Consider the following 18387-nt stretch of genomic DNA (forward strand, 5'->3'; position numbering starts at 1 on the left):
TATGATGTGGAATCCTCAGGTGGTGAAGGTCTAGTGGGTTAGAGATCTGGATCATTTGGTGTACAAATCCCATGGGTCCTGTTCGACTAATGTATCCCCTATATCTTGAGACCCACCAGGTGGTGAACAAGGTGATGTGAACGCTGAATGAGGGGAAGATGTTGGTGAAGAAGTAAGTTTTGGAGAAGTAGATCAAGTGAAGATGTACGAGTATGAAAATAAGTATTTTCTTTGGTAGTCTTCTTTGGAGGTGTAGAGGAATCAAGACACTCTTGAAAAGTTAATTTTACTCTTTACAGGTGGTGGAGATGATGTTATAATCCACCCTGTTCCTTGATGAATCTGAAGTTGGCATTGCCTAGCATGCATAACTTCTAAAATTGGTTCCACCTGTGATGTAGGGGTTGTTATAGACTGTCCAGAGTCGCGGAAAGTAGCTTGTGATGCATCTGAATAGGTTTCTCGTCTCCGACCATGGCTGGAAGGCAGTGGCAGACCGGTGACTACTTTTGTGGATGTTTTGTCCGATGGGAAAGGGGGCTTTTTACTTACAGTTTGTGCTGGTTACATTGGTTGACTCTCTATGTCCCAGTGCACATCAGAGTCTGAATCCAGAATGGAAACAACCCCCTTTTGTTCCAAGTCTTCTTGGGTGTGCTTGTCGCCAAAGATGTTCGGTGTATCATCTGGATGTCGAGACGCCATTTCCATTCAATGACCTCTTTGATCTCTAAGTTTCTTCTTCAACCAAAAAAGAATGGGATGCTTCGCAGGTCTGGTTGTTGTGGTCTGGTGAAAGACATAAATTACTCTTACGCTATTGTGACAATATGGTGCGACTTTTCCTGTGTTTCACTTTCCTGGTCACTGCTGTAATAGTGTTGTGTTTCATTAGCCTCATAATCGCAATTCATACTGTTTTACATAGAACGCAGCTGCTTCAGAAAAACCTATTGAACCAAGATTATGTTTCTCTTAGTCTTTGCATGTATGAGACTTATATAACTGAGAGAAAGGGGTACAATGTGCTCTACAATGTCTTCCCGGGGGCATCTGAGTGTCATGCAATAGGCTGCCACAAACCACCTTTACTTTTGGTACTGGTGAGGTGCTGCAAGCTGTCACACGATGAGGGATCAGTCTCCCATACTCTGTGGTTCTGCTGCCCAAAATCCAGCAGTCTTGTTACTATAACAGGAGTCTATGATACGCTACATGGATTAAATGCTTTCATGGAGATTCCAAGCTATTGTATACCGACAGGAACACAAATTCATGGACAAAGATGCCAATAACCAGCATACACTTTCCAAGAACAGCTGTTAAGAAATACATTTATACATTTGCAAAATTTAGAAACCAACGCACCTCGTTTCATTAAAGAGAGGATTAGCAGCTTACTGTCAACATTTATAAATTCAAATTGAATAGTCATCTCATCAGTAAGTAGATGTGTGTCCCAACAAGAGATGGATTTTTCCAACCTAACCTTGAAGACACACAGTATTTGGGGCCAGCATAGCAGCATTGGTAATTGATGGAAACTGTAGATGTTCTACATCAGTAAAAAAATATATATCCTGAAATGGTGGAAGAACAAATATCTAGAAGTCATTGAGGTTTTGTAACATTAATCTAGGTAGAAATCAAACCCGCTACATCCAGCAATTAGAAACTGAAGCTTGTTGTGTTAGGTAGTGATGGTGGCAAGGATTAGTAGGACAATTAGTCTGCCTTTGGTGTACAAATGCACGTCAACTCATGACACCGCAAACTTGTGAAGATAAATGGCAGTGTTAGCAGAAACAAAAGACAGGTTGTGCATAGAAATGGCACAAATATCCTACACAAGTTTGTGCATGCCTGTGTTTGCATGCATTAGCACAATGGACTAGACCAGGCTGGCTTGCTAACGCCTGTTTAAAAAATGTACAATGCTCAAAAGTAGAAAATGAAAACTAAGCTCATCTAAAAGTTCATTCAAGCATTGATTTATACTCTGCTGTGGGCATTCTTATTTCCTTGCAAACCCAATAGGTCTGGTCTGGCTTTAATGCGCTACTTCATGCAACCATGTTTACATGCATTTGCACATTAAAGTCAGACCTACCGGTCTCGCCAATGTTTGCTTGATTTTACAGTGCTGCTATAATTAACATCAACTTCAAATATTTGGAGGATGTACGGTCCAGCATCTCAAGTGCCTTCCACATGGCATGGTCCATGGGGATGTTGCCTTTTCTTGTCGGTTGGGTACCCCGGCTGGACACCCTTACTGAGGTTAAATGGCTCAATGTTATTATAATCAAGCTATCAGCATCTTTAGAGTCTGGTTTATGCAGCTTAATAACTGTGTGAGAGAGTGGGAAGATGATCCATTGATAATGCCTTGCGAACTGATTTAGAAGAATAACCAGTGTGGCTTACACATCCCATTCAAAACATCAATGCAGAACAAAGATGGTGACCCCGAAAAGTGGAGAGGGCGGTGGCCCTTTTGTAAACTTCTATATTAGTTCCAGCAGCCTCACAGTGGCTTTGTATTTTTATTTTTGCTGACTGATGGCTGCCCTCCGCAGGAACAGCATTCATAGAGTTATAACTTATTTTATGGACGTTTCTGAAAGATTTTGTTGTATCGATGTATGTTTTTATGATCGTTTAATTGTTCTTGTGTTCACCAAACAATAACACAAGTGAATATGAAATGTACAGGACTAGTATCCTACCAAGGTGAAATGATCTGACTACCCCAATCACCGGTCAATTCTTCGATTAGCCACCTTCCACAAATTCCAAATACATATTCAGAATAATACACAAAGAGTAAAGTAACCTACAATGATTTTTAGAAATGGGTATTTGCTTGTAACAACAGTGGTGCCTGACTATGTAAATAAGTGGCTAATTCCGAATTTTATTCCATATAATGGAAATGCAACATACTTCCTCACGTAGAGCTTCATAGGTGTGTTAGTAAACTTTTGGAAGTCGCGCAGGGACTTGATCTCTCTCCACACTTTGATGATAGTCTTCAGCAGGGCTCTGTCTTTTTCCTGCTCAGCATCACGCAATCGTCGAGTCTGCCTACAAAAGCAGATGTACAAAAGCAGTACTTTAAGCAATTAAAGATATAAAACCCCATGAGGCTAAAACACAGAATGAAAGAACGCACAATAACCTTAGTGTTGTAAAGCTCAGGCAGCATAACACAGTTAATAGGCTTGAGAGTAGGAAGTGGTATTCTAAAATTCTGCAGTTTATTCCATGGAAATATAACAATCTGAATTCAGTTACTACCAATGCCTGTGGATGGTACAATGGACAGGATATGTGGATCGACTGTCTCAATCTTCAGAATGGGTTTGGGGGTGGCGGTCTGTCAAGTGTCCTTGTCAGGCTACTCTTCAGAACTAGTTTTTTCTGTAAGAAGCATTACTTTACACAGGTAGCACTAGAGCTGTCTCGAAGCTGAAGCACCCACAACATTAACATAGTGAACTGTGAGGTTTCTGCACCCGGCTAATATCAGCGTTCCTGAACACTAACTAAGAACTGACAAAAGGGCAGACCTCACCTAGAAAACCTCCTCACAAAACAGAAACTGCAGTCACACTCCCCACTCCAACCATCAATCAAATGGCAGTACTCCGGAAAAATGAATCAGTAGCTCCTTGGCAACAAAAGTCTTCATAAAATTGCTAAAGGTAGCTCATTCTACATCATCTTCGCTTCGGTGCCTGGAGCTCCACTGTTCAGCCACATGAGTGCAGGCAATACACTACAACTGTCTCCTTAAGGTGTTACTGTCCTCAATATTTTGTCATGCCAAATTATTTGGATGTGCATGGCTTCAGCACTAAGATTCGCTCACACAGAACTCCACTACTACCTGTGTATCACACGCACACTACACATGCAATCGCAATACACACAGAATGTCAATGTTTGCAGCCCTCCCAGTTGTAGTCAAAGGTCTGCATGATTCCAGTGGGAAATGTTCCTCTCCCCATCACTGGAGTATATATGTGGGGTAAAACACATGCTGTTTTTGTGCCAGGTCACACCACTAAAATATTGAGTGCTAGTTTTCTGAAATAAGATATTTTAGGCACAATATATAACATTTTCTCTGAGTAAGTGGATATCCCGTGAACACTACCTATAGGCCACTCAGAACGTCAGAAACATTGAAATAAAGCAAGAGTAAAGTTTTTTTTAAAAGTCTAGGATACTTGTTCTTAAAATAGACAAGAGTAATGTAACTTACTCATGCTATGAATGTGAGCGTGAAGGGGGTGGGGGGAGTGTTAAGTGGTTGTCAGAGGATTGATTAAGTACCTGCAAAGCATAACTTGCAGGTATCAAGTAAACTAAAGGGTTCAGAAGCATTGGCAAATGTTTGAACCTGCACTTCCTTGAAATTCCGAAATAATCACCTACATGAATAAAGACTTAGCATGGGTTGGGTAAAAAGTGAGATGAATTACACCAATTAATTCAATATCCAGAAATAAATATAGGAAGACATGTGAAGTATGGAAACATTACTTTTAAAAGGGAAGCGAAAAATTAGGCGAAAATATATAATATTTTGAAGTTGTGAACACTATTAGTGTGTTTAGGTGCTCGTATATGAATTATCTTTACAGGTGGGATATCATTCATTGTACGGAAATAACCGTCAATAATAAGCTTCACAATCACAACCTGGATTTTTTGACAGGACAAAGACAAAAACTTACATGCATTTCCACATAAGTGAATAACAAAAGATTTCCGTGGCCACTGACAGAAAGCAGAGCGTAGTGTGCTTAGGTTAGATGTTAATGTGATGTGGAAAATGATGGGCCTCTAGCTCAATGTCATACAGCTTTACTTTATATTTATGTAGGATTTTATATATGAAAGCTTTCTGTTGTTTAAATGTTAAATGTCATTTTTACTAATTGCTTCTTCATAATATCACTTCTAAATGTTTAATTCTATTGCAAAAATGCTAAATAAAGTTATAAAAACGTTACATGTCAATGGAAAAGGTTGTAAAATAGCAACTTTTCTAAATGAGTAAAAAATGTTTTGCTAATTATTTTTCATGCCCAGGCCCACATAAAATCCACGTGTGTAATTGATACTGTCATATACAACAGTGGCATATGAATCTTTCTCTAAAACCCAATTTTCAGATCTCGGAAGGAGTGGTAGCCTTTCTTCATCTCTCGATTGTTTATAAGTACAAGTGTGGGGTGGCCATAGAGACAGAGACAAACACGAGTGACAGGTGTTATCTTACCTGATTTCAACCTTATATTCATTGAAGCTTTGAAGCGCTGTAGCGCTGCCTGCATGGGCAACATGGCTTTCAGTAATATTTCGTACTGCATTCCTAAGAGCATGAAGCTTTAAAAAAAACATTATTTCAGTTAGCTGATTCAGCAGTGAGAGTTCAATTGGGCAGCAAAAGATTTAAATAACATATTTCTAATACCTTATTTAATAACAACAACAAAATAAGGTAGGTGCAAAAAAATATGGCGTAGTACACATGAATATTGACAAAAAGTGATAATGGGTGCACTCGTAATATAAAACCAACAAAGTATATATATATATACACACACTGTTGACTGTTTGGCAAATAATTTACATGCAACAAAACATTGCATATTAGTTCCAGTCAACAAGATAGATTGTCGACGTTTTGATCCCCTAAGATAACTTTAACAGGGTCTTCATCAGGGCAAGTGATTGGTAGCAGGTCCTAGAACTGTTGTTGTGATATACAAAAAAAGGATTGCTCACTGTTAAGAGATCACCAAAAAGCAGAGTCCCAATGCTGTTAGAATGCCCATTAGTCTGGCTTTCTTTTACCTCTTTGAGATTCCATTCTGCTTGAGAAACAATGTTTCTCCCAAAACCAAAGATGGTATCCAGAGGCTCAGCGCTCATTACACATATCATGGCAGCTTCCTGTTTGCTTAGAGTTGTTATCTTACCACTGTTTATATGAAAACAGTAGTAATAGATGTATATGAATACTCATATCTGTTTTTATTCTTTGGAATTGTGCATTGACAAGAGAGGATAGGCTAATAGCTCTGTCAGAGAGAATCACTATTTTTTAGGTTTAGACTACATAGCTAGATTCCCATGAACACAGGGTTGCTCCTTAGTTATTTCAGTTAAACTATCAACCCTGGACTTATAAAGATACAGTAGATGTCGATGGGTTATCAAGCCACTAGCAAATGTCAATGTACAATAAAAAAGTTATTTCATATGTTTTATATGTTTCAGTGCAACTTGCCTTCCAGAATAAAATGGCTTTCAGTGCAGTTTCAGGGTACAAAATGCATCCTATTGAGCTCAACTGCAGTTACTAGGTAGTTTATTTTCCTTTTTACTGACATGCCTGCAGAGAGTAAATGGCAAGCCAACTAGGTTGGTTTTAAAGTGTTTATGTGCGCACACAGCCTTTGAGCTTTTGTGCATGCCTAGGTTTGCATATGTTAGCATGTTAAAGCCGGACCTATTTGCTTGCCAAATGCTCGTTTTGGGACACATTCCTTGCTTTCAAAGCTCAAAGTAGAGAAGAGTATTCAGTACTGTTTGGTTTGAGTTATAAAAAACATTATGTGAATTGTTTATGCAGGATTCCGTTTCCAGAGGGTACAGGGATCGGAGCATCCTGCGCTGTTCACCATATTGGGCCTTCATCGACCTGTGTATCTGACCTAATATGATGATTTTTGTTCCAGTGTGTGATAAAATGTGCAGTGCAGCTATCTATGCTTCATGTGTTGTGTTAAGTGGATCTGCATTTCAGCTGCTTGTAAGGTACCTAACCAGTCAAGTGTGTATGTATGAGTGGATTTTGTACATTTACCTTAATTAGCAAGTTGTAAGTGCCAAGCCACCCAAATCAAATATAGGTTATTGAACATGGCTTTATCAGCAGGCAGAAGATTTAAAAAAAAAGATGATCTCTGATTTGCTTCCAACTGTAACCAACTTCAATATATAATAGTGAGGGGGATTTTAATACCTGCGATAAACCGATTGACAGGTTAAGGGATGTAACTAGATGCACTTGCCTGTGAATCCTGCGACTGTTTAAAAGAATGACTCACCCTAAAAAAGACATGACATTCATCGTCAAAGCAACTGCTTTGGCACTGGAAGAGACCACTCCTCTGCTCTAGAATGCTTTTGTTTTCACTTGAGCGAGCGGCAAACCTATTGGCTTTGCCAATGCTTTCTTTCTGTAGTGCACAAATCCTGGTGTGTTCCTAAACTTAACAGCTGAAGAAAATGGACGTAGGCCCAGAAAAAGTGGTTAAGTAAATAGTAGGCTAGAAGAGCGGGAGCCAGTTTTTAATATCTATTTGGGCATTCCAAATGTAGGGCAGTCCAAGTGTTGGAGTTGGTAACCATCCGAGTTCCCACACAAGGTTAACGCTCATCACAATTAAATTGCAAGCAGATGTGGAGAGCAGCCCTTAGTGATGTATCTTTCGGTGGAGCCTTTTGCTTCAGTAGCTTGGCGTTTTGCCACAGAGTATTTACTTTACTGAGGATGGCAATCCAGTTTGAATATAAATAAAGCAGGTGACGAGGAGACAGTGTAGCTGCATGAGGCAAACTGTTGCCTTAACAGTGTCTTTTCATATTGCAAAGAAAAATCTATTAGGGGCATACCATGAAATTGTTAATTTGTATAAACTACTTTTGAGAATGTCCTAACATGTTTTTTTTTGTCGTTCGGTATCATGGAAACACTTTTTTGAGCTATGTATATTTAGCACTTAAGAGTTACATTTTGCTTCTACACGTGCGCAAAGGTTGTAGCACTTGCACTAATGTGGAAATGCACTAATGCTTTTTTCTTTTCTAGCACTAATGTAGAATTGTGTTTATATATATTTGTATTAGCGCATTTCCAATTCAAGTCTAAAGGTAAAGTTTGCACACTTGAGAAAACTAAATGTGAATGGAAATTCCAAAAAGGGATTTCATGAGGTGGAAAAGACCAGGAAATGCTTTGGTATGTGCAGAAGTCACTTGACCTCCTTTTCATAGTATTGGTCTGGGCATAATATAATCCTCCAATGTAAGTCCACCTTCGTGTAATCAACATTTCAAGGCGAGGATTTATACCTTGTCAGTAAGCAGGCCACTGAGGTTTCGCTGTCTTCGTACTAGGTACTGGTCATATAACTGTGTCAGCTTGGCTACTAGAACATGCTCTCGGCTGAAAAGAGGATGATGAGTGAAAATGAGTCCAGCAATATCAATGTCCAGTTGGAACAGCCCTTGGAGATCACCGGAGCCAACAATGTATTGATTAGCCTGGGAATTCTTCATGGCCTGAAATAGAAAAACACAATGTGCTTGAAACAAAAATATTTTAATTGATGGACTAGTTAATACCTACAGATGAATCTAGCATGCATTATCATCAGATATCATTGTTAATCATTTATATATGGGCATGTACTCCATAGGTTTAGAACTGAAAAACCCTGTTAAATCGATTTGTCTCCATATGCCTGGGATCACTGCTCTGTCAAAATCAATTCTTTTATAAGCCCTGTATGCATTATTAATCTATATACGTACGCATCCATACATGGTCACAGTAACAGGTACAACATGTATCTTTATACATCATGGCAATATGAATTTGATTTCATCATCTGTTTTGGCACATTAAATACACCTATCATGGGCAAAAACCATGCCATATGCTATAGTCAAATTTGAGTAGAGGATTTCACATTATTCCCCCCATCGAATGTCAAGTCGCTACCATGCATGTCTTTACCACATGGAACTTTAGAGCACATGTAATACAACACATTGAACGTTACAATGCATTGTTTCACATCACTGTACTTTGCCACACAAACATGCTTATTATATATATGTTCCAGGTGTTTATTAAATTGGGGAACCACCACCTATACCCTCTTTTATATATAACCGTTACCACTTGCAACCCCTACTCATCTTTGAACCCTACAAATCCCTCACCACCTGTTTTTCCTACCCATTCAAGAACCCTAAAAACCCTAATATCCCTTACCCATCCCTATCCCTGAAACCTAAAAACCCTCACTGCTCCTTAACCCTGCCCACTCTTATGTTTATATATATATATATATATATATATATATATATATATATATTTTTTTTTTCATTGAAAAAAACAAAGGTTACAGGGACAATATAGTTAGGTTCACACAAAACCACAGAAATTCAGCAGCTGTAGTCATACTTAGTTACACTTATGTTAAAAAAAACTATAACTTGTGACCTAAAGTTACTTCATGACATGAGTTATAGTTTATTCAGATAAATATATGTATAACTGTTGAAGTTCTATGGTTTTGTGTGGGTAAAGCATGAACCTAACTATAACGTCCCTGTAACCTTTGCTTTTTTCAGTGAATTTCTGTTTTTTTGAAAACGTAAAGTAATATATAATTACACATTGTTAATACAACCATCGCTGGGCACGGCCTTCAGCCAAGCCCCCATCATGCACCCAACCCCACGGAGCGCACGGTCTTTGGCCGTGTGCAGTGGGTGTATGGTGTGTGAATTTTTTTTTGTTACACTGGACTTCAAATCTACGGATTTAACGTGGATTTACACTGGGCGACACGCTGTCAGTCACGGTGGATCAATAGAAAAAATTGGGCAATTTCTTTGCCCGTGGGGAGTCCTTCAAGGACTCCTCCATGTGTCCTATGGGATCAGGATACCTCTTGTCCTGACCCCTTATGTGCGCTTTTATTTATGTTTTTTTCCCTGGAGACCCAGCCAGGAAACAAAATTGGGGCTGCAACTTTCATTTCAGTTTGCAGCCAGGTAATCAGGGCCTTGCTTTGTGCCTTGATCCACAGGTGCCCACGGATCCGCGAGCCTAGATAACTATATTTTTATTTCTTATATAACTCCAAAACTACTGAAGAGATTTACACTGAATAACAAAAAGAGATCTTTCTGGACCAAGATTTAGCTCTCTGCCAAATCTGATGTAAATCCATTCAGCGGTTGGTGCTGTAGTAGTGTTCACAAAAAAAAAAATCTCCACAGACATTGCATGGGAAAATGGATTGTGGGATCCCCCCTTTTAATCAGCCCGCTGGACCAATCACCCTGAAACTTTCCAGAGAGCAGCTGAACTAACTAGCGGACGAGTTTTGAAAATTTCATCAAGACTTGTTCAACGGTGTTAATAGCAAAACAAATGATGCTTCGTCTATGAAAAAAGATGGTCCTAAATATAACTACCTATCGTCAGTAGGATATATACTCAGACTGACTCACCAAAGAACAAAAATAATTGTCCAATACGTTTCAGCGTCCGCCTCCCTCAGGTAGTACAAGGTCAGCCTGCACGAGCAGCCTGCTGCTCAGGTGCGACTCTGCACTCACCAGGTGCAGGCAGAGTCCCTTTACTGCCCATAGTATGGGTCAGTCACCTTTAAGGTAGGCCCTCCTATAGTCCAGAAGGCAGGTTGTACTGTACTATGAGTGAGGACATATATGCATGAGCGAGGACATATATGCATGAGCATATATGACCCAGTGATAGCATTTAAAATGCAATGCTACCATGAGTAACCAGCGGTTCACAGGGTAACATGGACTGGCATCTGGGCAGTTCCAAAGTGTCCAGCTCTGGGACGTCCGGCCAATTCCCCCTGTGTTTGGTATCCAACATCTTGCTTTTAAACCCTGAGCATCTTTCCCATGCTCAGCATTAACTAGCAGGTGCCCAGGTGGCTCCATTAGAGGATGCCCACTGAGTTACTAAGCTCTCCTGTTTTGGCGGTCTGTCTCGAGCCTCTGCAACCACAGACATGAGTCTGCCCTCCTGCTGGCTGTGCTAGCACTTCCACAGGATGGAGACAAAGGGCCTGGGCAGGCAGGAGGTCACACCTCCCTCCCAGATCGGCTAGTGTGAAAAAAAAATACTTGTCCCCCAATGGAGGACAAAGCCCTTCCTGCCCTGTCCAGCCTGACAGGTGGGAAAATTAGCAATGCAGGAGGCGTACACACCCAAAAGGCTAGCCACACCTGTAGGGTGGGACAGGGGGTCTGTAATGTCAAGGAAAGGTTCTGCCATCTTGGCAACCCTTAGGTTTAGTGGATTCTGGGTAAGAAATTGACCCACTCCCTCAGGAAGTGGCCACTACAGGGGCGGGTTAGACGTGGGGACCAGCAGCTCATTGGCCAGTGTCCCCCTCACCCTTAACGCTCCCTAGAACCAGGTTTTAAGGGTCTCCTATGGCACAAGAATGTTAGATCTTACTTGCAACGAAGAAGAGGCACAAAGAAGATGTCGTCACCGACAACAGGACCTGGACTCCTGCCGCAGCACAAAGAAAAGACACAGAAGTGACTTACGGAGACAACCACTGGAACTGAGTGACCGACGTGTGCCCGGGGTGAAAGCTCACTGATCCCAGTAAGAGAAACCCCAGTGAACATCAAGAAGCAAAGACTGCCCTGACTGGTGGCACAAGTCTCCTGTGAACTGCAGGCGTAAATGCTGTGCTGAAGTCAAAGAACTGAGACCCAACGGGCTCCATATGAGTGTGCCTAAAGAAACTCAGTGTCCAGCATCCAAAGAGTGGCCAAGCTTCAAGCCTCTACTCCCTGCCGGATGACCTCCAGCCGAGAAAATACCAGAAGACCACCTTTACAGCTACCAAGGTTTGTCTGTCACCAATCCAGAAACCGACGGCCACTCGGACATCATCGAATCCAGAGCAGACCCACAGCATGGAGACCGACATCTGCAATGACCCCTCTCCTGTGGTTCTGCATCCTGAAGAGAATGATCTTGAGAGGAGCAGCAAAACATGTTTGTGTGCGACCAGCTTCCGTGAATGACAGCAACAAGCCACCTCTGCACCCGGAGCCACCTGACATGGTGGCGAAGTTCCAACTGTTGATTTCTGGCCCCCCAAAGACCTGTACAACCAAAGGATAGAGCGTGTGTCAACCCCCAAGTACCAGTTTGCCATGTGGTGCAAACCGCACCAGCCACGACAGACCCGTCAGCATCAAGGACAGCCAAACCACCTCTGCACCCAGGCTCCCTGGGCAAAGGTAATAAGAAACTGACTGTTGACTCTTGATCTAGGGCCCTGCAGACCCTTAAGTACTGGTGGGCTCCCTGGAACTCACCCTGTAAATGCCCGAGTGCACACTTCGATTTTTTCAATTGACATGAATAGGAGCCATTTAAACAGTGAATATATCCTATTTTCTAAAGCTTCTAAAATTCATAACTCCGGCTGTGTGTAACTTAAAAACTTTGTTTTGGTGTCTAAATTTCAATACAAATCTGTTTTATTGTTCTAAATTGTATTTTGATTTCATTCAAGTCGTGTCATTTACTTATCTCCCATGTTGGTGTTATGAAATACTTTACAGATGTTCCTCTAAGCAGCCTTACTGCTCTTTGCCACACTACCAGGACTGAGCTAAGGTTTACTAGTGTGAACCCGAGGTCCACTACTGGGTAATGTGCTAATATTACATGGTAAAACTCCCCAGTCACACCACATAATACTACCACCTTGCTGCTATATTTATTTATATATATATACATATATACACACAAAAACACACATATATAAACAAAGAAACATCTACCATGGACAGCATGTCTAAATATGTGTTCTTTCCGAAGAGTAACAGGCAATACCACCTGGAGTGAAAAAACTGGGAGCTGACCAGCAAATCAGAGTTCTCCCTTTGTTGGGTATATCTAACGTTATAGGCCTGCAAAGGGTGCATTTTCTGATTGCCACTTCGAAAGTCCCTCTATTGTGCTACCAGTACTTGGAGCTGCCTTTCACCTGAATGACTGGGTGAAAATAAACAACTCCATTCTCCCACTGTGCTCCCTCAGCCTCTTCCGAAGAGGTTGCTTCACAGACAGATGTCCAGGCTTCTTCCCTTGCTTTTGCTGAGAGGGAAGCCCAATCAGCCAAAGTAAACTACAATTCTACTTTTATCTGGTATTGTAGCTGCATGAGGCGGACAGTTGTCTGAAAAGTATCTCATTACATTGAAAGAAAAACTTATGAGGGCCATATCACAAAACAGCGAAATTGTACAAACTACTTCTGTGAATGTCCAACCATAAAATTTTTTAGCCGTTCTCTATCGTGGAAAGATTTTTTTTGCACTATGCACATTTAGCATTTGTACGTTAGATCTTGCTTGTACAAGTGCACAAAGTTATGTGAAAAAGCACTAATAAAATACTTTTATCTGTGCTAGCACCAATGCAGAATTATGCTTATATTACGTTTTTAATAACACAATAAGGGTGATAAGGCTAGTAGCTAGCACCCATCACACCAACACCTAAAATAGGGAGCACCTGTGAGTATGGTATTAGGCAATGGCCGCCTCTGTACTCAATCAATAACTATATTCACCCATTCACTTAGTCAGTATATAGGATATCCTAAGTAAGGAAAAATATGCAAATCAATGATATGCACAACTACAAAGTCATCTGTGACACAACTGCATGTAAAGAGCTGAACCTGGCGAGCACTCTAGAACTCCGCTGTGCTGCGAGGATCACATTATAATTAGACTCTGTTATTAGGCATTTTCTACCTATTCCTCAGGATATTCACAGAGGCGACAAGTAAGATAAGTGAGGCAGAATGATTTCTAGGTAGAATTTGTACAGGCAAAGCTTCAGTTAAGCATGGAAGGCAATTTGCAGTCATACGTCTCATTCACAAACTTTTATTAAATCTAATTTTAATATAAGGGGGATCAAATCTGATTTGATGACAGTGCAAAAGCTCAAATGTGCGTGCTAAAAACGTAGTGAATTTGACACCCACAAATTTCACGCTGTACATTGAAAAATTCAACAATGTCAGAGTTAGAGGTATAAGCTGTGGCTGCCAGTGAGTGGTGCTATATCTTGCTTTCTCTGTATTTTATGTGACCAGCTCCAGTACATGTAAGGTACTGCAAGGACTGTTGCTATGACACTTTTAGCATTCGTCTGACAGCTAAACCAATTGGGACCTGAGGGAGAGAAAATACCCCCCACCCGCCCCCCAGCTCCTGGGGGGCATTTCCATTAGATACAAATATACGTACCCAACAAGTCAAGATGATGTTTTGTGAAAGAATCCTCGTGTGTGAATAAAGAAGCTACCTGTTCGTACATCGGAGTGTAAAACGATTACTACAAAATAAGGGATTCTGCTACATGAGACAAAAGAGTGGTAACTGGGAGGGCACTGAACACCAACAATGTAGTATTTTTGTAGACAGTCACAAACCTTCATAATGGTCTTCACACACATCTAAAGTCACTGCCGTCCAAGGCCTGCATAGGTTTACCCTTTGAATGCATTTGTAAAATGTCTCATTTTGTACAGGTGGAATATCGCTTGTTCTAGAGTTAGGTATATTTGTGAAACCTGCTGTTGTGTGCATAGGCTGCAGATTTTTGTGATTCTTATGATATGGGTAACTTTTCAGAATTAGTAGGTGTAACCCTGGTTTTGGTTAAATAGTCCCTGCTGCAACAACAAAACAATGCAGGATACCAGTAAGCAAGTAAAGTGCACTTCAAAAAATGATTTCATAATTGCAGAAATAACAATATGTTGGAAACTGAATGTAAAATGTTCCTGTACCTTTCTATACACGACCTCCAACGTAGGGTCAATCCCTTCCTGGTTCGAAAATATCAGAGGCCTTGTAAAACACTTCTTTATTGGATTGTCCAACGCTACGATTTTGCCGTCATCTCCAAACCATTTTTTCCCCTAAGTAAGAAAATGTAGGTTACCACAACCAGTATTGACTACATGCACAACTTAAAGCAAAGAATACAAAACATGATATGATAGTTTCTGGGAAATTCTTTCTAGAATATAAACCCTTTTATTATTCTTTCCACCAGTTGCGGAAATTAAGCAGTGCTAGCTCCCTCAAGGTCTGGTTGTGTGGATAGGAACTTAGTCTGAAAATGACAATGGACATGTATCTGTGTTATTGACCAAATGTGTAGGAACCTCATTTCAAGCTCTGGTGGATCTTTGATGGACCATTTTGGGCTACCAAGGAAATTGAATAAAGCTACATATTAGATAACACCGCCTAAACAGAGAAATAATGACCTTGTGGAAACTCAAACCCCAAAAAGGTACAATCATGAGTGATATGCCTAGTGAAGTGTAGCTCCAAATGGGAGGGCTAGAAAGTTACGCCAAAACTGAAAAATCCACTGGGATGATCTGCACTACTGCTTTGCAGATTGAATGAAAACAGAGCATGTGGCCTGAAATATTTGGCTTAAATAGGTTATTGTGGCTAAGCCTCAGCATACGAGTAGTTGCTTTTGAATCCTATGATCAGTGCTTTAAATGGGCTGTTACTCACAGGTACTAAGCACCAGCACTTATTTTTACAGACCTGAGTATAGCACTTCTCCACTACCAAGCAGAGTACCGATACTCATGAAAGATACGCTCATTGGTGCTAGTGCTGCTGAGCTCGAGGCTGTCAGAGTGAGGTCGGCCTGTACAGCACTGACCGCCATAGCGCCTCCCTAACCCTTAACTGAGCCACTGCTGAAACATTCAGCACTGGCTCATTTGCATTATGCAAGTTCTGTCTGGGTGTTGGGAATTTCAGCTTCCCGCGGTGTTTGACAGAGTAGGGCCCATTGAGCCCTGCTCTAATGACATTCACACTGCTGGTGCGCAGTATCGCAGGAATAATGCCAAGAGTACCTTTCATGTATTTGTCTGTGTATGTGTTTGCCTGCTTGTGTGTATGTTTGTGTGTGAGAGTGAAAGCGAGATCAGAGAAGAAGAGAATCCGGACACTCTCAGGAGGCCGTTTCAAAGAAATACGTGAAATACTTGGTGTGTGGATGTCTGTTCGTTCCTGTGTGAGAGCTCAATATGTACGTATTGTGCCAAATGCAAGCAAGTAGGAACAGTACGACAGCTGCAAATATTACAAACCAAGGAAACATTCACATATCATGTTTGTCCTTCATTTTGTGTAATGAGTTAACACTCTTGGTTTATAACGATACATTTCTCACATGTTTTGGTGTGTCCTGCAACTAGTTTATAACTCATTATTAATGCCGCTGTTCCAGAGTCTCTTTTGTCCTGGCGCACACTGATTATTAGCCTGAAAGTGCTAATAGTGCTGTTGATGGCTTGGCTGCATTCATGCTTTGAAAGTTCCTTCTATTATGATTTAAGGCCTGTTCCCAGCAGGTCTTCACACTACTCTTTATTAGCATGTTAGGATATGCAGCTGTTAACCTGCAGAAATGGGAAGTTTGAGACTACATCCAAGGACAATGCAGGGGCAAAATGAGTGCTCAATAGATATTTATTTTTATCATCATGTCTTGCCATGCCTCTAACCCTGCCCACTAGCCACACCCCTAGCTCAATTTAATGGGTACCTCCACTTAATGTTTGCCATTTAAAGCACTGGCTATGATTCTGGCAAACTTGTTATTTTACATCAAGAAGACGTCACAGTCCATTTGAAAATAAGAAACACATTATCTAGAGTCTTATCCTGCTATAAAACAACATATTAAAACAGGTCTGTTACCAAATATTCCCCTAAATGACAACCTTTTCAGTGCTTCTGTCCTCCCTGGGTTGCAGACCCACACAAGGCTACTTTCTGATGATGAACGAATCAGGGACTGCCACAGAAGCCAACTTCATACATTAAGAAACATTGACTACTTGTGATAAGTTATCACTGCAAATAAACCTATTGCAGCCACTCGAGAGGACACTAATATTTCATTGTTTTATAAATCACTAGTTTGTGAATGGCAGCTGGATGTAAACTACTTCACCCGAACTTGACTGGAAACATTAGCTAAAAGCTATGAAAGCTGGCCATTTCATCTTTGATATTCAGCCAGAAACAAACTGTGAGCACAAAGGCTCAATCCCTTAGAAAGGTGGAGGAGGGCAGGGTAGCCCATTGGATACAAGATGGCTTTTGATGTCTACTTTGAAGACTGTTAAATTCTGAAATGTTCTTTTTGTCAGATTATGCAGGTTCCTGTGTGTTGGCCACAATAATGTAGGCAACTGCACATGTAAAGAAAAACACATTTTCCCTGTATTTGAAACACAAGTAGGCAAAGCTGCATTTTAGTTGCTTCATTATTAGGTAGACACACACTAGACACACACACACGTGCAAAATAAAATCCATTAGGCAACTATGTCCAACCTACGTAGATGTGCAGAGGAACTAATCAGTAAAGCAGATAAAGAGCAATTGGACTAAGCGTAAAAAATAATTTTACAGAATACAACAGCTGACCTATTGGTCCTATGTGGATGTTAAGGGACAGCGTGGGGAAAAAGGAATATTTATGTCAGAAGATTAAGCCAGGATGCCACACAGCTTAGCGAGATAGACCCACTTTCCCAAAACTCATAATAGTAATTTTGTTAACAAACAATGTTCTTGCAAAAAAGCGCAGATTTTGCCATAGTTCATGCTACCTGGTCTTGTTGGAGTATCCTGTTTTCTAGTATGTTCTGGTTAGACAATGATACGTTGGGACGTTCTCCGATGTAAAGGCCTTCGTCCTCCAAAAACCTAGGCTGCATATTTTCTGGTACTTTCTGAGATGCAGGAACTAATAAACATATAATAACAATGTTTGAGTTAAAAGACAAAAGACTCAAATACATAACATTAATGTTTTTCATTTTTTCCCAGTACTTTAAACAGGGCTTAAGCACCACAGTTGTTTCTCTTGAAATGTAAATCATCAAAGTACCAGCAAACAAACAAAAATTGATTCTCGGTAAAGGAATCAGAGATTCACTTGGTGATTCTTGTCTTTTAACTTTGCTGGGCTTGGTTTTCCAAAAAGGGATTGATTCTACACATCACATTGCTGCTTCAAATATGCATACATTTCTTAATTTTTTTACGGCTCACAAGATCCCAATGAGTACATTCCTGAACTCATGCACATTGTACATATCCTGGCACAACTTCACTTATTTTGATTACCTCCCCCTAGATAACGCCCTGGGTAGGTTTGGTGGAAATAAACAATTGCCTGTTTTACATTGGCTGGTTGGTGCTTCTTTACAAGGTCCCATTCTGGTAAAGGAGAGCTTCCATTCCCTTTGTCAGATCCATCAGCCTGAACCTCTCCGATCACTCTCATGGTTTACACCTCTACTTCAACAAACACATGCTGACTAATCATTGTGCCCTTAAACAGGTCATGGGTGCCGAGGTTGACACCTGCAACTGGTCCTCGCTTCAGTCAGGCATGGGAAGTGCCAGCAGAAGACAGGC

At 40.8% G+C, this 18387-nt stretch overlaps 1 protein-coding gene across 1 annotated transcript in view; it reads right to left on the reverse strand.

Annotated features, from left to right (window-relative positions):
* CC2D2A (coiled-coil and C2 domain containing 2A) overlaps positions 1–18387 on the reverse strand; it is a 353444-nt gene that overhangs the window by 246717 nt on the left and 88340 nt on the right. The window contains exons 9-13 of the mRNA XM_069202617.1: positions 17574–17710; positions 14703–14834; positions 8158–8367; positions 5294–5400; positions 2947–3087 (exon numbers count right to left, since the gene is read on the reverse strand). Of these exons, the coding sequence (XP_069058718.1) occupies positions 2947–3087; positions 5294–5400; positions 8158–8367; positions 14703–14834; positions 17574–17710 (727 nt within the window). The remainder of the gene's footprint in view (positions 1–2946; positions 3088–5293; positions 5401–8157; positions 8368–14702; positions 14835–17573; positions 17711–18387) is intronic.

Source organism: Pleurodeles waltl, chromosome 1_2 (genome assembly GCF_031143425.1).
Source record: "Pleurodeles waltl isolate 20211129_DDA chromosome 1_2, aPleWal1.hap1.20221129, whole genome shotgun sequence".
Taxonomy (NCBI): Eukaryota; Metazoa; Chordata; class Amphibia; order Caudata; family Salamandridae; genus Pleurodeles; species Pleurodeles waltl.